Source organism: Branchiostoma floridae, chromosome 3, assembly GCF_000003815.2.
Source record: "Branchiostoma floridae strain S238N-H82 chromosome 3, Bfl_VNyyK, whole genome shotgun sequence".
NCBI classification, from domain to species: Eukaryota; Metazoa; Chordata; class Leptocardii; order Amphioxiformes; family Branchiostomatidae; genus Branchiostoma; species Branchiostoma floridae.
In genome coordinates, this window is record NC_049981.1 from 1921177 (window position 1) to 1945873 (window position 24697).

Genomic DNA, 24697 nt, shown 5'->3' on the forward strand with positions numbered 1-24697 from the left:
GTTTTGTTCCCTTTTTCTGCCACCAAACATTCGAAGATGTGGGGGGGGGGGGGGTCAGTTGTAATGGAGCAAATACTATAGAAGGGCCACAAGAACTGGTCCGCCGTACTGAAAATATAACTGGAATATTGGGCCGAACTTGAAAATGTTTGCCGAAATTGTAACATGATGTCTGTAACCTTTACATAATGGTAAACTAGTACTGTAATTATCTGATGCAACGTGTAGATGTAGATTTCTAAATACAGATAAAGTTAGCTAGCTAAAGTATGTAACGCATGTCTGTCATTTTCAACATTGACGGTCCGTTACGTCTTATTGATAATCAACAAATAAGCCCTTTCACAGAGGTTAAAACACTTGTGCGGCGACAGGAATTCTAGGTAATATGTTAACGAGTAAGGCCCGAAATTGAAAACAAAACCCGTCTGGACGTTGTTATGCAAATCAAAACAATGGTTGAGACAAGGACTGAGTTTAAAATTTTGGACCCTTACACTTTGACATATTAACTAGAATTCCAGTCGCCGCACATGCGTTCTGATCTCTGTGAAAGTACTTATTGTAACGAGGAAGACACCCACCTCAGACATTTGTGTAACGCCAGGCCGCCAGTGACGTCCCTCACGATTCTTGTTGAAATTTTTCTTGAAATGACGAAAATCCTGGTGACGGTACCTCGTGCCCGAATTTTAATAAAAGAAACCCAACATATATCTTATAAGTCCACAACAGGCGCCGCATTCCTAGACTGCAAGTAGTATCCATGTATATGAAGTTTATTATAGAGAACAAATGCGATATTCAATGTGTGTTTTGATCGGTCCGCCATTTTGGATGCCCACAGTCTCGTACCCAGGAGAATGATAATCTAACCTGGACAAGAGAGAGAATACAGGCTTTTCATTGACGTCATACTAATTATAATTTGAATACTCCGACGACCAATTTGGTGGGTAATTGAATTAAGCAGTAGCATCTTCGTGTTGCTAACAGACGTACGCTGTATTATCCAACAGATGACGTCAAATAAAAACCCTGTATAGCTGGGTTCCTCAATAAGTCACCACTTCGTTAGCAAGCAGAACATGTTTCAGAAACGGTTGGGGAACGATTTTAGCAGGGCAGCCCGATTTTTTACGACCCTTCTAACTTTGTGATTGAGTTAATTAATCTTAATTGATTCCGTTTTGATTGAAAACACTTCAAATGTGCATTTGCTAATTAAACTATGAGTCCAATATCGTTTCGCAACCGCTTCTAAAACATATTTCAACTTAATGTTAAGACTCACGTGGAGATGTCCGAGTTAATAAAACTGTTGATTTACTTATTATGATGACATATGCGTGTGCAGTTTTAAAAACGTTTTTTTTTTACCATACTGTAGATTGATTATAAAAATCAGCTGCAAAATCAGCGGATATATGACGTAGATTGCAGAAACAAATATCGGGAAACGTATACTAATGTCATAGAATATTCGAAGGTCAATGAAGAATCTATTGTTCGTATTGTATACCCTATATCATGTTCTGTGTGTTTAGTCATTTGTATAACCTTCCCCGAGCACTCATAGATTTCAAAATGAATATAACATTTTTGCCAAACGTTTTTATTCGCACGCTCGCATCAGTTTTGACTTTTTGGGCTCCCAGAGGATATTATCCACATAATAAAATCATGGCCTTACATTTTTCATACTCCGTGTGTTTGGTCATTTAAAATTTGTTCAACCTTCTTGACCTCTCATATATCATAACGCAGACAACTTTGTGTCAAACTTTTTAATCGCACGCTCGCATCATGAGTTTGGGGTTTCCAAGAGGATGTCATAATCAAATCAACGGGGCCTCTTTGTCATCACGAATACGTAGATCACTCAATGTGGAAGATTGCTGGAGGGGGGAAACAATTTTTACGGGCGGACCAGATATCTTACAGAAGGGCCGCGAAAATCGGCCTGCCCTGTTATAAATCGCCGTATCTTTCACCAACCACTTCAGAAACTTGTTAAGACTCTTTTTTTCTTTTTAATTACTAACAAAGCGGCTAATTAATGATAAATAGTTGGAATCCAACCATTCCTTCCTCTCTTGTCCAGGTTAGATTACTAGTATCACGCGGTGTTCTGGGTACGAGACTCCGGGCATCCAAGATGGCGGGCCGATTAAAACACACATTGAGAATTAGCATTTGACTGATCTCTCTAACTTCATATACTCGGATACAACTTGCAGTAGAGGAAGACGGCGCCTGTTGTGGACTGTATATGGATATATCATTGTTACTTTTACTAACTTCGGGCAAGTGTTACAGTCATTTTTCGTCGACGTCATTCCAGGGCCAGGGATCGAAATCAGCGAACAAAGATCATCTTCATCGAGAACGACTTGAAGCCTGGTGCTACACAAATATGCTGTGAGGTGGGTGTCTTCCTCGTTACAATTTATCAAATGTCAAGTAGAATTATCTACATAATGGGCTGTAAACGTTACTGAAAACGTATGTGTTACATACTTTAGCTATGTAACGTTATATGTATGTAATGCTGCACCAGATAATTATTGTACCAGTTTATCTTGTTATAGGTTACCTACATCATGTTACATCCTTGGCAAACATTTTCCAGTTAGCCCTAATATTCCAGTGAGATTTTCAGGAAGGCAAACCCATTCTCGCGGCCCTTCTAAAATATTTGCCCCCCCCCCCCACGAACACACAATGCTCCGAATGGATGTAGGGATCTAAGGTATGACAATCAGTTTTCTTAAATCGGACATCCCTACGAGAGTATTGCCATTGCGATTCTAGAGGTTTCAGAAATGGTTGCAGAACTACACTAAGATTTTACATATGTTTCATAATGGAATCAAATTTAGAACACTGTAATTTTGGTTAAAGTCGCCAGGCTGTTATGTTTATGCCTTTGTGCGTTTGTGTGTATGTGTGCGCATCATGTATACCTCAATCTTGTCTTAAAACGTCAAAACAACCCAAAGGAATTTGATTTCATATCGGCCAGCTATATGCAAACTCACTTACAGTTGAACTCTGTGATCATCTCCTATAAGATGGGGTAACATAGCAAGATACTTCAGGTTTAAATTGTACTTGTGAGCCTTCGTGCTTTTTACGCCACGCCCACTTCCTGTGTTTGCGCTTCACTTTAGTTAAAAGGTAAACCGTAGGGGAACACAGTTTTTCGCCTTTGGGGATTTTCATTATTGTTAAGGACACCGAAGTGAGGAGGTTCGAGGGCTAAAAATTTATAGCAGGATGCAAAGTAATTAAAAAGAATTGAATATGTTGAAGCTAAGGGTAGGATCTACAAAATAAACTCGGCGCAAAAAGTTTGGCATACCAACTTTGGTTGATTATATTTCTGATGTTTCTGCATCAATTTCAATGTATTATATATCAATTGAAAGCTGGTATGATTATTCTCTTCGCCAAGAAGAGTATGTTTTTGCTGACTTGGGTCTGTATGTAGGTCAACAGCATATAACTCGAGAAATTGTGGATGGAACTTTGTGATTTTTGGTAGGTGTTTAGCGGTTGTCGAAAGGAATGCCAAGTTCGAAAACGGATTACCTGGCGTTTTCCTACGGTACTACAGCGAGTTTGGTATGTTTTTTTGCGGTTTGTTTTGGGCAACATAAGTCAAAATGCAGCTGGGCGATTTTCACGATACTTAATAGGTGTGTTTACCTGGCTCTTACCTACGGTGCTGTAGCGGGATTTGTATGTAAGTGCGTTTGTCTGTGGACAAGATAACTCGAGAACCCTTACATGGATCCTGGTGATATTTGGTAGGTGGGTGGGGGTCAGGAAAACGAAGGTCAAGTTCGATAACGGGCCCCCTAGTGGCCCCCCTGGGAACTGCAGGCACCGATTTCCTTTCAAACTTTGGACGAGAATAACTCGAGAACGTGTTGACGGATCATCAGGATTTTTGGTATGTAGATAGAATGAGTGATGACTTACACAATGTAATACTTATTATGCAAATTAGCAGCTAATTTGCATAATTAATGAGGAAAGTTAATAAATCCATGCGAACAGCATATAACTCAAGAAGCTGTGTATGGATTTTCATGATATTTGGTATTTGAGTAGCGGTCGCGAAAAGGAAGGTTGTGTTCGAAAATAGTTGGCGTAGCATTTTTCGTTAGGACGGTAGCGGGCCGAGTGTGTGCGTCCGTTTGTTAGTGGAATGCATAACTCGAGAAGCCTTGAAAGGATCCTGATAATATTTGGTAGGTGGATAGGGGTCAGGAAAACGAAGGTTGAGTATGATAGTGGCCCCCCTAGCGGCTTCCTAAGGTACTGCAGCAAAACTTTTGACATCTCGTGTTCTGAACATGCTGTGGTCGTGATTTTTGAGTGGTAGATAGCCTAAGTGATGACTTACATAATGTTATACTAATGATGCAAATAAACAGCTAATTTGCATAATTAATGAGGAAAGTTCAGAAATCCACTGAATTCCATGATAGGACCTTCAAACTTGTTTGCATTGTTTTGGCTGAAAGGTACTTAAGATAATAATATACATGGAAAGATGCATTTAATTGTAATCAGTGGCCAATTAACAGAAATAAACTGTTTTCTATATATCTTATTTTGACCTATATCTATGGACACAGCTGTTTGACAGATGTTTTGCTTGTGAGCTGGACGCTCTTACACTGGGGATGTAAGCATGACATTCTGATTGACCAGGGATGTTACCAGGTCTGTGGTCACAGTCTGGTTTTTAGTAACACAGTTCATGCAGTCATTTGCTATTGGGCTAGGTACTATTTAGTACAATGTAATACATGAATAAGACCTTAAAGTCTTAAATAAAGGCATGATTATTTGGCGAAGAGATGTGTTCGTCGAACTCTAGTCTTTTCTATGGTATCACACTCATCATTTGTGCAGAGTTTATATTAAAATGAGGTTAGGTTTTTCTGCCCCTTCTCCTAAAAAACACTTTCATTTGACCCCCAGCGGAGGTCACTATAATGCAGCCGATACGGAAGTAGGGAACCGGATTCATGCGCGAAATTCTACCCAGCCAAACAAACATCGTAACCCAAGTCACACTACATCAAAACTGACCTATTCCTCTACTAACAACCACAGTTTAATTTTCGACTCGCTGATTGCACACGCTATATCAAGACCCGCGACACCCAAACTACCACTGGAGTCGCCCAGAAATATTGTGCTATGTGACGTAAACAAAAATAACACCGGGTCGGAGGTCAAAACTGACCGAGTTCATGCCGGATGTGCAAGATAGTCTTCCGGTGGGTCGAACTTGGTATTGTTGGAAAGGTCCCTTGGTAGGGAATTGTAATCCACAAACCGGAAAATTATATTGTACATTGTTGCCGAGATATTCTCGATCATAGGTCCAGCTTAGCTTACCGCTACGTAAGCCATACGCGTGTATATACGCCTGAGATTCCGCAATCTTGAAAGTTATTCGGGAGGGTCGAACTTGGTATCGTTGGAAAGGTCCCTTGGTAGGGAATTGTAATCCACAAACCGGAAAATTATATTGTACATTGTTGCCGAGATATTCTCGATCATAGGTCCAGCTTAGCTTACCGCTACGTAAGCCATACGCGTGTATATACGCCTGAGATTCCGCAATCTTGAAAGTTATTCGGGAGGGTCGAACTTGGTATCGTTGGAAAGGTCCCTTGGTAGGGAATTGTAATTCACAAACCGGAAAATTATATTGTACATTGTTGCCCAGATATTCTCGATCATAGGTCCAGCTTAGCTTACCGCTACGTAAGCCATACGCGTGTATATACGCCTGAGATTCCGCAATCTTGAAAGTTATTCGGGAGGGTCGAACTTGGTATCGTTGGAAAGGTCCCTTGGTAGGGAATTGTAATACACAAACCGGGAAATTATATTGTACATTGTTGCCGAGATATTCTCGATCATAGGTCCACCTTAGCTTACCGCTACGTAACCCATACGCGTGTATATACGCCTGAGATTCCGCAATCTTGAAAGTTATTCGGGAGGGTCGAACTTGGTATCGTTGGAAAGGTCCCTTGGTAGGGAATTGTAATCCACAAACCGGAAAATTATATTGTACATTGTTGCCGAGATATTCTCGATCATAGGTCCAGCTTAGCTTACCGCTACGTAACCCATACTCGTGTATATACGCCTGAGATTCCGCAATCTTGAAAGTTATTCGGGAGGGTCGAACTTGGTATCGTTGGAAAGGTGCATTGGTAGGGAATTGTAATCCACAAACCGGAAAATTATATTGTACATTGTTGCCGAGATATTCTCGATCATAGGTCCAGCTTAGCTTACCGCTACGTAACCCATACGCGTGTATATACGCCTGAGATTCCGCAATCTTGAAAGTTATTCGGGAGGGTCGAACTTGGTATCGTTGGAAAGGTCCCTTGGTAGGGAATTGTAATCCACAAACCGGAAAATTATATTGTACATTGTTGCCGAGATATTCTCGATCATAGGTCCACCTTAGCTTACCGCTACGTAACCCATACGCGTGTATATACGCCTGAGATTCCGCAATCTTGAAAGTTATTCGGGAGGGTCGAACTTGGTATCGTTGGAAAGGTCCCTTGGTAGGGAATTGTAATCCACAAACCGGAAAATTATATTGTACATTGTTGCCGAGATATTCTCGATCATAGGTCCAGCTTAGCTTACCGCTACGTAACCCATACTCGTGTATATACGCCTGAGATTCCGCAATCTTGAAAGTTATTCGGGAGGGTCGAACTTGGTATCGTTGGAAAGGTCCCTTGGTAGGGAATTGTAATCCACAAACCGGAAAATTATATTGTACATTGTTGCCGAGATATTCTCGATCATAGGTCCAGCTTAGCTTACCGCTACGTAACCCATACGCGTGTATATACGCCTGAGATTCCGCAATCTTGAAAGTTATTCGGGAGGGTCGAACTTGGTATCGTTGGAAAGGTCCCTTGGTAGGGAATTGTAATCCACAAACCGGAAAATTATATTGTACATTGTTGCCGAGATATTCTCGATCATAGGTCCAGCTTAGCTTACCGCTACGTAACCCATACGCGTGTATATACGCCTGAGATTCCGCAATCTTGAAAGTTATTCGGGAGGGTCGAACTTGGTATCGTTGGAAAGGTCCCTTGGTAGGGAATTGTAATCCACAAACCGGAAAATTATATTGTACATTGTTGCCGAGATATTCTCGATCATAGGTCCAGCTTAGCTTACCGCTACGTAACCCATACTCGTGTATATACGCCTGAGATTCCGCAATCTTGAAAGTTATTCGGGAGGGTCGAACTTGGTATCGTTGGAAAGGTCCCTTGGTAGGGAATTGTAATCCACAACCCGGAAAATTATATTGTACATTGTTGCCGAGATATTCTCGATCATAGGTCCACCTTAGCTTACCGCTACGTAAGCCATACGCGTGTATATACGCCTGAGATTCCGCAATCTTGAAAGTTATTCGGGAGGGTCGAACTTGGTATCGTTGGAAAGGTCCCTTGGTAGGGAATTGTAATCCACAAACCGGAAAATTATATTGTACATTGTTGCCGAGATATTCTCGATCATAGGTCCAGCTTAGCTTACCGCTACGTAACCCATACTCGTGTATATACGCCTGAGATTCCGCAATCTTGAAAGTTATTCGGGAGGGTCGAACTTGGTATCGTTGGAAAGGTGCATTGGTAGGGAATTGTAATCCACAAACCGGAAAATTATATTGTACATTGTTGCAGAGATATTCTCGATCATAGGTCCACCTTAGCTTACCGCTTCATAACCCATACGCGTGTATATACGCCTGAGATTCCGCAATCTTGAAAGTTATTCGGGAGGGTCGAACTTGGTATCGTTGGAAAGGTCCCTTGGTAGGGAATTGTAATCCACAAACCGGAAAATTATATTGTACATTGTTGCCGAGATATTCTCGATCATAGGTCCACCTTAGCTTACCGCTACGTAACCCATACGCGTGTATATACGCCTGAGATTCCGCAATCTTAAAAGTTATTCGGAAGGGTCGAACTTGGTATCGTTGGAAAGGTCCCTTGGTAGGGAATTGTAATCCACAAACCGCAAAATTATATTGTACATTGTTGCCGAGATATTCTCGGATGAGTGGCTTCCTCGTTGCAATAAGCCCTTTCACAGATATCAGAACGCATGTGCGGCGACTGGAATTCTTTTTGATGTGTCAAAGAATAAGGCCCCGAAGTTCTAAACAGTCCTTGTCTCGACCATTGTTTCGATTTGCATAAGGCCACAGCAAGTAAATTGTATGGATGACATCCTCTGCAGACGTCAAAAATAGTGAGATAGGGCGATAAAACAAACAAGATGGTATAAAAAACAAGATGACTAAATTTTCCAAATATACGCAAAAAAATGTAAACGTAAAAAGAAGAATTGAAACGACGAAACATGGTATCACAGCCTACAAGGCATTCATTTCTATATTCAAGACTTGAACTAGTGTACTAGTGTGACACTAGTGTGGTAGACTGGTAGCACTTACCAACATGGCAACTACACTCATGGCTTCCATATTGCAATTGGGGCCACTTCTTCAACTATCTAACTAAATTTTTAGCTTCACTTCTATAAATTCAGTCATGGCTACCTACATCATAGGTGTAGCAAGGATAACTTTAGGCCCTAACCCCTTAGTTAGTGAATCGCCCCTGGGTGGAGCTTCTCCTGTATTCAACGGAACTCCCCATTGATCGTTACGTGAAGTTCCTTCTTTCATGACGTCACGATGTAAATGAGTCACCGTGTCGCCGCCCCCAAGTCAAACTATTGACCAATCTCAGACCTTCTGTTTGGCTACTTCTAAATTAGTATGCAAAAGCTCGGACTAGAAGAGCGTGTTTTTCTAACGGCTCTCTCTCTCTCTCTCTCTCTCTCGGCGCGCTATCTCTTGGCTCGTCTCTCTTTTCTTGAAGATCCCTTGGCTCTGAGACCGGCGTTTCGGCTTCGTGAGGGGCGCCTGCCTTCAGGCAGGCGGCCTGAACGCCCTTCCCGATGGCAACACTTTGGCTCATCCCTAGTATTCGAAGTAATCTAAATGTTTCGCGATCCGTCCGCCCTGGACGGTTTCCTACTTCATACAAGCGACTGATTTCCTGGTAAGATTTGATGATTCCTATATTCTGACGAGCGCTGTTGTGTCCCTAAGATTCACCTTTTTTGGGAGGGTCCTTCGTTAGGGTTAAAGATATGTTGACAGTGTGTATTGTATGTACTGGTGTTGATATATCGATGTCTTGATAGTATTAATCGTACTGCAAGCTTTAACATGTTTAAGAATTCAATGTAGAACGAAACTTTTGGTTTTCCGCATTTTTTCCTGGACGTACAATGCTTAAAATTCATGTACAAATAAAGCAAAAAACATTTGCAATGATAATGGCATGTTCGCCTTTTTGCACTATCTGGCATGATCATTTGTGCCAAGCAATTTGCAATTATTATGAAAAATTTATAGGGGGTTGGCACACATCCTGCCACACACACTCACATTCACTCAGTCTCTCTCACACACACACATGCACACACACACACACTGACATGCACACACAAGCAAACGCGAGCAAAGCATCCAATGTAAAAACCTTGTTTTAGTTATGTCTAAATCCAGCCGTAAAGAGTAGTAAGCAAAAACTTCGTCAAGTGATGTATGTATTCAGTACAGTCTGTCATGAAGCATAGCTACAATGTATGTAAACACCGATATTTCAGAACTATCATGGCTTTCTCATGGAGATCAAATAATTCAGTACAGAGTAAACAAAAAAACTGTAATCGTAGTGTTTCAGGGGGATACACGTGTAGGGTGCTAAACCGTGAGGCTAGATATTTCACTGTTTGAGATGACTTTCGAACTAGAAGACGTGCTAAAACATCAATGCAAGAAATGAGACACTGAGTCCAATACGTTAGTATTAGAATCTAAGTTTTCTAACTGAACAGTTTCAAACTAGATCCCTAGTACCATATCCAGGACATGTTTAGCGTGCACGCCCGGGGACCGAGGCCTGCTGACCAGTTGCTCTCTGTCAGTGGTCAAGCTAGATTGTGAGGTTCCGGACCTTCGTGCGGACAGGGAGTCGGAGCGACGATCCTTATCCTTGTGACGTGGCGCGCCCAGGTGTGCGAACAACAGGACGGAGCGCTGCTCGATCTCTTCTCGTACCGCTAGGAAGTCTTCCAATAGATCCAAAAGATCCTGGAATAAAGATCGGAAACACAGTTTGTTTTACTCAGATCTACATTAGTGTATACATAAAGGTGGTATCTCACTGCACTTGGGGCACCGGTGAGTCGAAAGATTACTCAACGAATTTCAGAGATAAAGAACGAGTTTGACTGTGGAAATTTCTATAAACTCTAAACGCTACTCTTCTTCACTCTTGTTATTTTCTTGGACCTGTAACAACCCCCCCCCCCCAACGTGTGAACGCCTGCCTATAATATAGGCAACCGTTTTTTTTATGGACTGGTCAGAAAAAAACGGACCTGATAAAAATCACTGGACCGGATTTTGGACCAATTGTTCATTTTCTAATTGGTTCAAAATCCAGTAATTTTTATCAGGTCCGTTTTTTTTTCTGACCAGTCCATCAAGAAAAAAACGGTTTTGTATCGGTACCCAACGTTACCTAGTCAACAGTCAACACCATCTCGTCATGATACATGAACCCACTCCACCGTTCCTTACCCTTCTGTTCAGAGCGAAGATGTCCGTGTGCCTCCTGGCGCGGACCGACCTGCGGCGGGGCAGGCTGTACGTCAGGCTCATCTCACCGATGACCTTCCCCTCGCCCATCACGGTCTCAGCAACAAACTCGCCGTCCGACTTGTCGTACCCGCTCTCAACCTAAGGGGATAGAAGTAATCGTTTTATTTCTTTCTCAATGTCGAACGGTACAGGGTGGCAGGGTCCCTTGAATAGAAAGACCCTGAATTGTTCTGCCGTAGTCAAAACCATTTAAGAGGCCATGTGATAACCCAAATGACAATGTATCGCCCCGGCCGGAACGAACGTTATCGCAGCATATGGTATGACCCTATACCACAACATGGCACCACGACATTACAAAATATAGCACAGAATAGCACACAACAATATATGATTCACAGCACAACAAAAGGCAGTACAAACAGTGCAAAACTGCACAACTTTTCCTTTCTATTTCTTAAGAATCAGGTTTAACAAAACTATGCTATGATGCACAGTACAAAGCAAAGCAACACAATGCAACATAACAAACATCATTCCGAAAGGTAGCAAGTCACATATGATACATTCAGTAAGTACTTTTGGTTTCATGTTCCCATCTAAAAATTGACAGAATTTTTTTTAAAGGGACAAACCCTACTGGACCCGAGATCTTAGGTTGACACTGACCTCCCCACGGAAGATAATGTACATCTCGGCTCCCATATCTCCTCGGTGCAGGACGTAGTTTCCAGGTAAGAAGAAGAGCAGTCTCAGCCGGGTGGACAGGGTCTTCAGAAAACTTTCGGGCAATCCACGGAAAAGCGAGGACTGTGTGCAATAGAGAGTAGAAAACTAAGCTTTATGCATCTAAGTTCTAACGCATAGCCAAACCCCTAAGCTCCCCCAACTACTTATTGCAACTGATACTACTACTATTACTAGCACTATCGTACTACTACTACTATTGCTGATAATAATAACCATAATAAGAATACTATTGCTACCACCACCACCACCACTTCTATTACTATATCTTCCTCCTCCTTCTTCAACATATCTTGCTAAGACTACTACTACTACTACAACTACTATCACTACTACTACTACTACGACTACTATTACTATATCCTACTACTAATACAGTAACTACTAATGCTACTATATCCTCCTCCTCCTCATCCTACTACTACTACTTCTTTTAATACTATGTTTAAGTTTATGAACTGTATACAACTTTGGGATCGACCTTCGCCTTTGTTATATTACCCACAATTCCTACACATGCGCACTCGGAGCCAGGAAAGGACTTATACCTTACTAAAGAAGTAAACACTTACACCGTTCAGATACGTCTTCGTCATGCCGTAAGAGATGTCCTCCTGAAGACATCTGGGTGCTTCTTGGAACAGCGTGGACACGTCCACTCCCCTGAAGTAGCGATACGCAATGTTTATCTATTCATTTATGGCATCTCACTGGACTGCGAACCGTGAATCTCCTTATTAGGACACAGGCGAGTTTTCACATTAGCCGCACCTGTTTCTTAGTAGCATGTAGTCATAGTAGTGTCGTAATTGTCAATATTGCGTCGTACTTAGAATCGTAAATCGAACACACCTGTTTCTTAGCCAGATGTAGTCGTAGTAGTGAACCACCTTCTGTCGGAGATCGTTTGGAACAGCCTGGTCCTCCATGTGAGCCTGTACACACGAAAAAGGCAAAACAAAACTATCTCAACTCTCTTGAAGCACATCAAAAGTGGAGCCCATCCCTCCCCGTGCACCTCCTTTGACCTGGTAGTGAGGAAATGGTGTAAAGTGCCTTTCACAAGGGCACAAGATAGTAGTATGAGAGGATTCGAACTCAGGTCCTCTTGGTTCTGGACCAAGCACCATGCCACACAACCCCACATCATTGTACATGGAAGAAAGTACCATTCAGGGCAGTCCTAATCGTTTACTACAGTTCACTACACTTTCCAGTTATAGATAACTTGTTGTCCGTCGATCAGGTGGAAGTAGAATTCTGTAGTTCAAAACATGTTTCACCATTTCGTTTCATCTGCCAGTAGGAAAAATACTTGTACATCATCCATATTTAGTATGCAAACATACAGCCGATCAGTTAGTTTCGTAATACAGTGCTCTAGATATCACCACCTACCTAGACATTTCTTACCTTCGTAGCCTTTAACTTTTCTTCAAAAGAGACTTTGAAAGCTTCAGTATTGGACAAGGTTGATGCAATATTCCCGAGAACCAGCCCAAACATCATCTTGCCGAACACCATCACCACAGCGGCACAGACTGTTGGAATATGGGTCGTCAGTGATGTGATACCATAGACTTTACTAGCACGGCGTACACGTAGGCTGTCTCTGAAGTACCGTACAATACAATACAATTCAATGTTTTATTAACATCGTAAAATTGCAGACGTCATACACACAAAGAGATGGTAGCCTCGGCGAGGTGATATTAATATCGATATATACTGATAGAAAGAGAGAGAGAAAGAGAGAGAGAGAGGGGGGAGAGAAAAAAAGAGCATTACATTACATACATTGTTCCTTCCAGAAGTCCACAACCTGACTATACAATTTGATTGATTTATGGCTTTAGTTCAAAGAAGACGGATAAAGATCTTTGGACGGTACTGACAATATTGTGTCCCCGTTTCCTCGCTAAATAATTCATATTTAAGTTTCGAATTTTAAAGATATTTTAAATGAAAAAAATTAATATATCTTTTTCTTAATTTTTACATAGAATCTTTAATGAAAAAAAATAGAATCATAGAATCTTTAATGAAAAAAAATGACATACTCATCTCTGCTGGAGAAAATGCGTGGATGTCTCCATAGCCAGTTGATGTCAATGTAGCGACTGTCCAATACACCGTGGACACATAGGCCTGTAGGGATGGGGGTACTACCACTGGACCTCCCTCCTCATGATGCTCCTCCTCTTCTTCCTCGTGGTCCTCATCCTCCTCTTCCTCCTCTTCATCGTGATGCTCCTCTTCTTCTTCACCATGTTCTCCACCGGCATGCATTTCTGTAAACGTGTAAAAGCACAAATTGCGAGTAGTGCGCAGTCATTCGAATTATACAAGGACCACCAATGGTTTGGTCATAGTTGGACAAAGGGCGGTGCCGGGCAGTTCACGTGCTGTTTCAGGCGTGAGACCCCAAGAGACACCCTGCGACTTGCGGGGTATTTTGGAGTACAGCCGGGCCCCAGGTTTATTTTAAATCGGAGTTAAAATTAACCAGGAACACGGTTACAAATAGAGTGAGAGTGAGAGCTGCAACACGATTCAAGTCCGTTCGGCTCCTTGTGGATTTTATTATATCCACATAGAAGTTGCTGTGCTGAATATCAATTTCATTGGAATCATATGGGTTTATTGCTTGTGATATTCGGCTCACGAATCGTAGGCACATACACAACATACCAGACAGGTTTCCCATCCAACCTGGATTGTGCCTATGTGATAAGGTCGGTCGGAAAGTTTATCCACAGATTTGCCTAATATAGATCAGGTGAGCAGAACTTACGCATGTCATGGACCCAGGTGTTCTTCTGACACTTTCCGAGGGGGCAAGCGGCGATGTAAAAGAAACAGGACAGCAGGTGGATGACGAGCAGCACCTCCACAAGGGACTGGTACAGTCGAGCCATCAAGACGCTACAAGATGGACAGATGAGGAGCCAATCAAAGGGAGTTATGGGTTATGATTGACAGATGATGAGCCAATCAAAGAGAGTCATATGGGGTTATGGTTGACAGAAGAAGAGTCAATCAAAGGGAGTCATATGTGTTATGATTGACAGGTGAGGAGCCAATCAAAGGGAGTCATTGGTTCTGGTTGACGGGCGAAGAGCCAATTAAATGGAGTCATGATGTATACTCCTATTGTCTAGTACATAATCTAATTAACTACAAACAAAACTAACTAAAGTACAGTCTCGTGTCGGATCATTGTAAAGACTTGAGTGACAATGTCCTAGTCCTGGACGTCCTGGGCGGATTTTTTTTTACATTAATGGGGCCTTCAACTTTGACATATTACCCAGAATTCCTGTCGCCCCACACATGCGTAGTGACATATGTGAGAGAGCTTGTACGTACTTGACCCTGAGATCGGTACTCAGTTTGTTGAAGTACTGCACCACGCGGACACCGCGCAGAAGATGCCAGAGACGCAGAAGAGAGAGGACTATTAGTCGCTGATGTGTGTCAGCCGCCAGGGCGAAGATATCCACTGGAAGAGCTGCAATGACGTCAACCAAAAGGCCATTTTTGTTGTAGAAGTAGTGGGTGAAGATCCGGTCGAAATCGGCCTCCACGTTGCCGTGCTCGTCGATGTAACTCATGTGGAATTTCAGCCAGATCTGGAAAACATGGAAGTTGTGGATATATCATAGGAGAATTCTTTTACACAACGAATTTTTACTCACTTTGCTTACGCCTCGGTGTCTTTCAGAGCTTCTGACTGGAGTTCTACTTCTTGTCACTATATGTAGCCGATGCAGGTGGCGCGCTTTTGCGGCAACCTCCATGAATCGGGACGAGGAGGGATCTATGTTTGGGATTGTGTTCTCGCCGAAAAAGCGCCACATACTAGTACTTCGGCTGCATACATAGCGGCGAGAAGCAGAACTTCAGTCAGAAGCTGAGAGACAACGGAACGTAAGCAAAGTGAGTACAACTTGGTTGTGCAAAAGAATTCTCCTAGATCCTATGTCCTATACATTTTCCCAACCTGATGAAATTATTTTTGGATGGAAGTCATGTTTCACAACTAGCGTACATTGTCTATTGTTATTAACATGAACTTTTCGCCGATGTAATTTTCCGTCTCGCAAACTGTTTTCTCACCTTTCGTCAACATATCGCTACCCGGTCCATACCATTTCCAATAGTGTCATAATAACTAGACACAAAAACGTATATAAAGCAACATTTCAATAAAAGTCTACGACAGTATCGAGATAAATTGTAATGACATTTCTTGAAAATTAACTTTATTATCAACGCCACATGTTGTGGCCAAATGTTACTAAAAAAGCTATCACAGTGCAATTTCTCAACTTTCAATCTTTCTTTTTTAGCATATTACCTCGATTAAGAAGAACGCGTCACACAGATAGGTGAGCAAGAGGATCTCCCAGTTGTGACTTTGGAATGCGGCCTGTAATGAAATTGCAAAACGTCAGAACAAAACGTCAGAACCCATACCACCAGTTCACCTTTATTTATCCACGAGGTCACCTTTATACATACATACATACATACATATACTCTGTTGCGTTGAAGCACTAACAAAGTTCCGCTCCCTGTGCGATCATTCATCATTTGTACGGTATGATTAAAAACTGGGTATTTAGGGATATCAACTTGACAGACGGTCGTTTTAAATTGAAATATTTTCAAAAATAAGATACCGTTTATTGTATGATTGAAATTTTTCTTGTCATACATTTAATTAAATCAACATGTCTTTACCTCCCAGGACAGCAGCCAGAGTGAGCCGATGAGCACGAAGGTGCTGAGGTGCCAGTACAGCCTGGCGCCGAGACCCCGGCAGTCGATCACGAACCGGTTCCAGCGACGGAGCCGGCCCCAGATGCGCGCGAACGGGCGGAGGAGGATCGGCCTGGAGACTGACACGGCCACCTCGTATTCCATCGGTTCTATGTCAACGGCCACATCCCCTAAGTTAGAGAAACAAACAACAGTTGACCACGTGTTAGCTTGTTTGTGGTTATGGCATGATGGGTCCAATGTAGCCTGACTAAATCAAGCTTATAGCAGCCTTTCTACACATATGATATGGTAGCCCCGGCCGGGACCCAAGGCCACAGATTTGTCCCGGTGGACTGCCGGATACCACGAAAGTACCTCTAGGTGTGCTCAGGATTAGCTTTCGGTGTCTATTTGTTACCGGGTCCCGAGTTGTTTTTAAGCCTGAGTTAAAATTAATCCGGGGCCCTGTCGTGCACAAAAGCACTCCTGTAACTACAGGGTGTCCCACGGGGCCACGTAGGGTCACGCCCAAACATTACAAAAACACCCCGTGAACTACACGACAGGGCCCCCTTTCCCTTTGTGACCAAAGTTGGGAGACTTGGGAACATCCAAATCATGTTGATTTATGTTTTATGCATTATTGCCATACTGAGATATGTCGATTGATTTCTATGGTATTTTGAGGTACGACCGGGCCCTGGGTTGATTTTAAGACGGAGTTAAAATAAACCCGGACCCGGTAACAACTAAATATAGACGCCGTTACCTACCCGTTAGGAACACCGAGGGGTACTGCCGGTATCCTGCAGTCTACCGGGACAAATTTATGACTTCGTTGCCCGGCGGGGCTACATCCCTCACGGGCACTAGTGCAGCCTTAGTACTTGATAAAGAAAATATTCACCTGTTTTGTCCGTCGGATTGACTTGTACATCACTCTGGTTCTCCTGCGTATCTTGGAACTCAGCTTGCTCACTGTATACATAGTCCCATGATTCTTCCTTGCCCGTCTCCTTCCTGATGACTTCCGTGCGGTCAATGACCTGAGTATGGAGCGATGGGTAGTGACACAACACGTCCAGGAGATCCGCTCTTGTCAGGATGTACAGGTCACAGTTAGATTTGGCCCTGAAAAACAGCATATGTTCAGTTATTTGAAAAAACAGAAATGCAATGAAATTAAAATTTAAAAAATCATGATAACCGATCAGCGAATTTCAGAAGCATTTTCGTTACGGGACACTTTTTTGTTGTTGCTTTTGGACAGACGAGGACAATGTGGCACTACACTCAAGTTTTGTAACTGACATTAACAGTGCCACATACACGGTACAGACAGAAGGTAACGGTAGTCCTTTACCTCCCCGACCGAAGTCAGGTGCCCATTTTTTTTTACACCTGGGCGAAGTAAGGAAGATCGTGTAAAGTGCCTTTCCCAAGGGCACAACGTCGGGGGTACGACGGGGATCGAACTCAGGACCCCTAGATTCCGAGCCGAACGCTCTACAAGTTGCGCCACGCCCGACGCCACAATGTCGTGACACTTGATCGGAATACCTGACAGTGAATTCCCAGGGTTCTTTCAGCATGACATGCATGTAACCGAAGAAACTGCCGGGGCCAGCTGCGCACACTGCTCGCCCGGTGAAGTCGTCTTCATCCGGAGACACTCTCTCAACCGCTCCGCGAAGTACGTAAAACATCTACCAGAAATGGACGAATAATATCACAGGTAGTTAAATCAACCCAGCCATGGAAAAAAACAATCACAACACTGATCCACCGGTCTACAAGAGCTGTGAAGTAAGGCTAACGTCACATTTTCAAACTAGAGCCTGGCCGGTAGTGGTGCGTACCTAAAGTCATATTCAGGTTCAGGTCCGGATTCTGGTCCAGCAGTTCAGGTTCAGGTCCGGACATATTATGTGCACTAGAATTTTGTTTTTTGAGGAGGAGGGGGGTGGTGCATATAAAATTGCATGTTAGCATGAATTGAAATGCAATGTGTGAAAAATACATGCAAAATATACAGCCAGTGTAAACACGAAATGTTTTGTTTTTGTCTTTTTCCAGTGCAAATTCCACTGTCTATGGAAGGATTTAGACGGTTTAGAACAAAAAAAGGCAATATAAGTGACAGATTGCTTTTTGCAAGTCCGGACTTGGCTCCGGACATTTTTTTTGGGGGGACTTGGACCTAAACATTCTTAGGTCCAATTCCAAGTCCGGGCTTTAGGTACGCACCACTTCTGGCCGGGCAGTAAAATTATACACAAAAATGCCTAAGACTATTCTCGTTACGTCTTGTGTAGTTTGGTGTCTTTTCGTTCCCGAAAGCTTCCATCGTGGCGGATATGTGTACGGTATGTAGTTGTTTGATTTATTCTCACCTCAGTTGGAATGTCGTTCTTCCGGACGATTAGCTCGCCTTCCAGCACGAATGTGGGTTTGAAGTAAAGAGACACCATCTTCTCGAAGCCGACGTCCATACCATAGAAGATCGGGACTTTTTCTGCACGCAAAGGCATTATGAACGCCACGTGATTATACAGTGGATGCCATACACGAGTGTGTATATGCCAGTGCGCCCTTACCCACGAAAATCATTTTATTTTGCGCACTTTCTGTAAGCATGCCCGTCTGTCCTTATACAGAACACAACTTTATAACCGTAAAACAAAAGTGATGTTTTCGAATGAAGATAAAGGGTAAATGTAGTCCCATAGCCTTTTAAGGCTGTTGGATAGTGGTTTGATATCCACTGTGTCTTAGGCCCAATTTACACGAGGCACTTTGAACGACGTAACGGGCCCGTGACGTAGGACAGTTTTCGTTTTACACACACCCCTGCGGCGCACCGCAGCGCGTCACGACGCGCCACAGTGCGTCACGACGCGCCACAGTGCGTCGTGTTGCCGTGAACTCTGGTGACCCGTGCTCATTTGACAGCGCACGTTCTCAAAATGGCGGGATCATAGTTCTGTTGTTGTTGTTGTTCATCCGACAGATGATGATATTCTTGTCTACTTGCGCGTACATGTAGCGCCGGACATGGCGCAGAAGACGGTTTGTACGTGTACGTTATTGGGATCGGTACCGCGACATTCAACGGGCAGCCTTCTTTGCTGCCGATGCTATCGTTGAAGCTCAAGGAAATATCAACCGAACGGTTTGGGTGCAAGAGCATACCAGGAGCACACACAGCGCCGCAGAAATGGGCTACCTGTGACACAGATCCGTTTACACGAGGTTGGGCGGCCCCGCAGACACCCCGCGGAGCGTCGTAAGTCACCTCCGGAGGTGCCACACTGCGTCGCGCTACAGCGCGTCGTTTTTGCTTTTACACGGGGAAAAAAGTGACGTAGGACGTGCGCCGCGCGTCGAACGACGTACGTCGTTTGATTTTTTGCCTCGTGTAAATCGGGCCTTAGGCATGGTATTGGCAGGCGTAGCACATCCTTTTAAATACAACCTCTTTCACCTCCCCAACCGAAGCCAGGTACTGATTTACACACCTGGTTGGAGTGATGAAGTCGTGTAAATTGTCAAGAAAACGCCAGAACGATTAAAGGCAGCTTTTCTGGCTACATCTTTCTTCCTTATACATCAGACACCTGTTTGTTGTCAAGTCTTAAGGTCAGACAAGACAATAAAACACTACAAGGTGCATAAATGTGAAAATTATGTGAATTTTCTGGAAAATTCTATGAAAATGTGATATGATGTGATATTATGTGAAACATTTTGAGGTTCAATAGCATCACATTTTATCACATAAGTTGACATATAATCACATAAAATAACATTCACGTCACATTTCTGAGGGGTGGCACAGAAATTGAGCTTTATGTGAAAAAAATGTTATAAGTTTACATCACATTTTTTGACATTTCCCCAAAACGGTCTTGAAGAATCACATTCTGAAATGTAAAAATATGTTACCTAATGTGACATTGGTTGTGCAGCCATTATGTGAAATAATGTGACTGTCGATACACGTCTCGACCGGCTATACTTATGTGATTTTTATGTGAAAAGGGCTCTTGATGAAAATGTGAAATAATGTTAAATTGAATCACATTCTATGAAATGTGACTTCATGTTAAACTTATGTGAAATGCGGCCAGCTACGAAATGTGAAAACATGTGAAGACAACTGGCATGCTGAGAAATGTGAATTTTATGTGATATTCACAAACTTGCAAGATGTGAAAAAAATGTGACAGGATATCACATTTTTTATATGTGAAACTAATGTGATTTCCACTTATATAAGATATGAAGTAATTTGATTTGGCAGGCTATGTAAAGGTAAGTGTGCTAAAGTTGATGTATAAAGCCCCTATTTTATAACATTTGCCTCCAGGCAACAAGACGACCGACGAATACTTATGTACAACTTTAAGCGCAGTCCACTCCAGAAGCGAGTGTTATTTTCTGACTTCACACGTTCAATAAAAAAGCTGCCTATTTTATTCCACGCCGCTCTTCTCCCTGTTATGGGCTAAATATTTGTGGAAATTCTTACAATATTCGTTTTAAGCTATACAAAGCCTTGGGCAAAGTCATTATCTATCGTTCAGTCAAAACAAAAGGTGTGGACCCCTCCCCTCGCGCGCGACTGCGCTGCGATGTTACTGATTATCTAATTTACAAGTGAAAGCACCGAATTTCATGACCATGCACTTATGGTCGTCCGTTGTGTATCACTTCCAGCTCTTCCTTTGTGTACCACCAAACAGTTGAGATTTAAGAAGTTACTGATCTACTAATTGAAACTTATCGCCCCAGTTTGTAAAACCGTCCTGTTCAAAATATTTTGTGAAAGCATTACGGCCAACTAAAATTAGAAATTCTCGTCAGTACTATTTTAAAGAGCCAAATTGTTGTGTCAACAACTGACCCTACTAGATAGACAACAAAGGAAATGGTGAACCAGTTATCATGGGAATAGTTGTGTTTGTGCCGAGGTCAGATTTAACTCAATAGAGGACTCTCGTCCTTATTGATTTGCTTAATAGCAATTACAAGCGAACGGCACACAAGCCAGCAATGAAATCAACAAGAACGTGCTTTATATTTAAGCAGAAGCGGACATACACTGGAGTTTGGAATAAATTTTTTCTAACATGAACATGCTAAACGCCTCTAAGAAAGCTAATGGATCAAGTACATGTATATGGACAGGCGTCACTAATATGGTAATTGAGGTCAACTAGTTCATGTACGTACTCGGGATCGACCGTCCGAGCGAGTGTCGAACGTCGGCGAGTTCCGATCTCGAGCGAAGGCACCCGAAGGTCGCCGAAGGCGATCAACACCAGAAGGTCGCCCTAGGCGACCAGCGAGCGGAGCGTGATTTTTGTAGGAAGGAGAGCTAGTCAAGCGCTGATGGGGGCGTTTTATGAGCGCAGCGGGTGGACATTGTCTGGTGGCTCGGCTTGAGTGCCAGTTTGCTTGTGTGGCACCACTGTGTACTAGTGTGACACTTTTATATGTATACATCCTGACTTATTGTGACCTGTACTTAGCTCGGTTGGGCAAAATTGTACAATAAAAAGGTCTTCATTCAATTATCAGTAAAGTATCTCCTCTTTGTTGCAGCCAACAACAAAAATTCCGAGGCCTATTGTCCATGGTCAACCTGGGTGTTCGGGGCGTCATAAAGACAATAGCAAAAATTAACACACTAAAATGTATGCAACAGCTGGTGCCGGAACAAACAATGGCGGTAATTTGTCTAAACAAATCGTAATCCAAAACCGGCAAGATTTGTTTCTGACTCATTCCGTGTAAGAAACACAAAGAAATCCGTAATAATAATTTCAGTTCATCAATACGAAAACAGTGAAGTTTCTAAATGCCTCTAAATCAATGTGACGACAATAGAAGAACATAGTATCTTAGATCGAGGGCGTTATGTAAGACATAAGTGAGTTGGTGAGGTGGCCTTTTAGAAACAAGTTCCACTTCCACGGATCAGAAAAGGAAAACTCTCGAGCTCCTGCCGATTATGACTATGACTATGTTGGATATTATTTGCACACGTATTACTAAAGTTATGCTGTATCCCCTAATTTGCACTAAATGAGGCTGTAGAACATTGAAAAGTCTTGTTTAACCCTATTCAGACCGGGGGGGGGGGCTTTTGAGGCCCGCGCTAACTTCGATGTCCTATAACGCCAGAACGGCTTACGCTAGAGCCACCAAATTTAGTGAGTTTTCCTGAAATATTGTTGGCAACAATTCTACGAAGTTTGACAAATTTTCCATTTTTTCTTGTTGCCATGGCAACCGTTTGTTGACAGGCAGTTTTGCCAAAAATCACTATTTTTGGTTCTAACAATGTATTTTTCAAATTTATTTGCTATATTACTGTGATTTCGTTACATAAATAAAATCTTATATTATTCAGCATATCTTTCATAATTATATATGCATAAATTATGCTAATTTGATGACGTCATCAGCCCAAAATCCAAGATGGCGGACGGAATGGCCAGATCAAGAATAACAAGCTAATTATCCCTTAAAATTTGCAACTACCTGGTATTTTTTCATCAAAAACCATCTAAATGAATGAATTTAGTCTATTTCCATTGCCCTTTGTGATTATTTGTTGCAAAAAAAGTATTTTTAAAAATTCAAGGTGGTGGATATAATATGGCGGAGCCCAACTCGTATCTTAGATGTGCATGACGTCATTTTATGACGTCATATTGACGTCATTGATGTTGCTATTGGCAACGCAAGTCGTAATAAACATTATTATTCTGTTTTCTGCACTTGTTGTTACATTTTTGCAGCATAACTTGAAGTTTTCTGAGAATACCCATTTTTCATGGGTTTGGCCAATGTAATCAAATTGATGACGTCATAATTACGTCATCTTACGTCAACGTAACGTCAAACGTCACATACTTGTCAGATATTATGTCGAAATCATGTCCTAAAAATTTGGTGGCCCTACGGCACGTCGTTTTAGAGTTATAGGACTTAGAAGTGGAGGGCCTCAAAAGCCCCCCCCCGGTCCAGGGATGACCAAAAAAGCCCGGTCTGAATAGGGTTAAGGATTAGAAGACATAGGATTCTGGTCTAGCATTATTATTACTGACAAGTAACTTGTGTTTGAAGTGTTTCAATGCAGTCCTGATAGACTTTACCTGAAAAGATGGCCAACGGCAAAATGGATAGATTCTTGTTGTTTTCTAAAGTTAGAAATGCGGTAGAACATTGACAAGTCCTGTTTTAAGATTGTAAGACATATGGGATTCTGGTCTAGCATTATTAATACCTACGGGTAACTTGTACAGCTTTAAAAGCACGCCCGAACATGAATGTTGACCACAAACTTTGAAGTGTTTCAATGCAGGAGTAATAGACTTTACCCTAAATTGTGGCCGACGGGAAAATGGATGGATTCTTGTTGTTTTCTTAAGTAAGGAATGTTGCAAAACACTGAAAAAACCTGTTTTAAGATTATAAGATATATAGGATTCTGGTCTATCATTATTAACTACGGGTAACTTGTACAGCTTTGAAGGGTCGCCCAAACAGGAATGTTGACCACGCATTTTGGAGTGTTCCAATGCAGGCCTGATAGACTTTACACTAAACTGTGCATGTGGCAAACGGGAAAATGTATGGATTCTTGTTGTTTTTCAAAGTTAGGAATGCGGCAGAGCCTTAAAAAATCTTGTTTTGATGTTACATGTATAAGATATTTAGGATTCTGGTCTAGCATTATTGACTACGGGCAACTTGTGCAGCTTTGAAGGTACGCCCGAAAAGGAAAGTTGACCACACATTTTGGACTGTTCCAATGCAGGCCTGATAGACTTTATCCGAAACGATGGCCGACGGGGAAATGGATGGATTCTTGTTTATTCTAAAGTTAGAAATGCTGTAGAACATTGACAAGTCCTGTTTTGTTGTTATAAGACATATGAGATTCTGGTCTAGCATTATTACCTACGGGTAACTTGTGCAGCTTTAAAAGCACGCCCGAACATGAATGTTGACCACGCATTCTGGAGTGTTTCAATGCAGAACTCATGGACTTTACCCTAAATTGTGGCCGACGGGAAAATGGACGGATTCTTGTTGTTCTCTAAAGTAAGGAATGTTGTAAAACACTGAAAATACCTGTTTTAAGATTATTAGACATATAGCATTCTGGTCTATCATTATTACTTACGGGTAACTCGTACAGCTTTAAAGGGACGCCTAAACAGAAATGTTGATCTCGCATTTTTAGGTGTTTCAATGCAGGCCTGATAGACTTTGCCCAAACCGTGGCCAACGGGAAAATGAATAGATTCTTGTCGTTTTCTAAAGTTAGGAATGTTGCAAAACACTGAAAAGACCTGTTTTAAGATTACAAGATATATAGGATTCTGGTCTATCATT

The 24697-nt window shown here is 42.2% G+C and overlaps 1 protein-coding gene across 1 annotated transcript in view; it reads right to left on the bottom strand.

Annotated features, from left to right (window-relative positions):
* Positions 1-9651: 9651 nt before the first annotated feature.
* LOC118411052 overlaps positions 9652-24697 on the bottom strand; it is a 52647-nt gene continuing 37601 nt past the window's right edge. The window contains exons 26-39 of the mRNA XM_035813056.1: positions 18679-18800; positions 17846-17991; positions 17193-17416; positions 16265-16473; positions 15879-15950; positions 14888-15150; positions 14313-14443; positions 13579-13809; positions 12932-13059; positions 12371-12453; positions 12091-12181; positions 11441-11581; positions 10751-10909; positions 9652-10258 (exon numbers count right to left, since the gene is read on the bottom strand). Coding sequence (XP_035668949.1) covers positions 10010-10258; positions 10751-10909; positions 11441-11581; positions 12091-12181; positions 12371-12453; positions 12932-13059; positions 13579-13809; positions 14313-14443; positions 14888-15150; positions 15879-15950; positions 16265-16473; positions 17193-17416; positions 17846-17991; positions 18679-18800 — 2249 coding nt within the window. The 3' untranslated portion in view covers positions 9652-10009. The remainder of the gene's footprint in view (positions 10259-10750; positions 10910-11440; positions 11582-12090; positions 12182-12370; positions 12454-12931; positions 13060-13578; positions 13810-14312; positions 14444-14887; positions 15151-15878; positions 15951-16264; positions 16474-17192; positions 17417-17845; positions 17992-18678; positions 18801-24697) is intronic.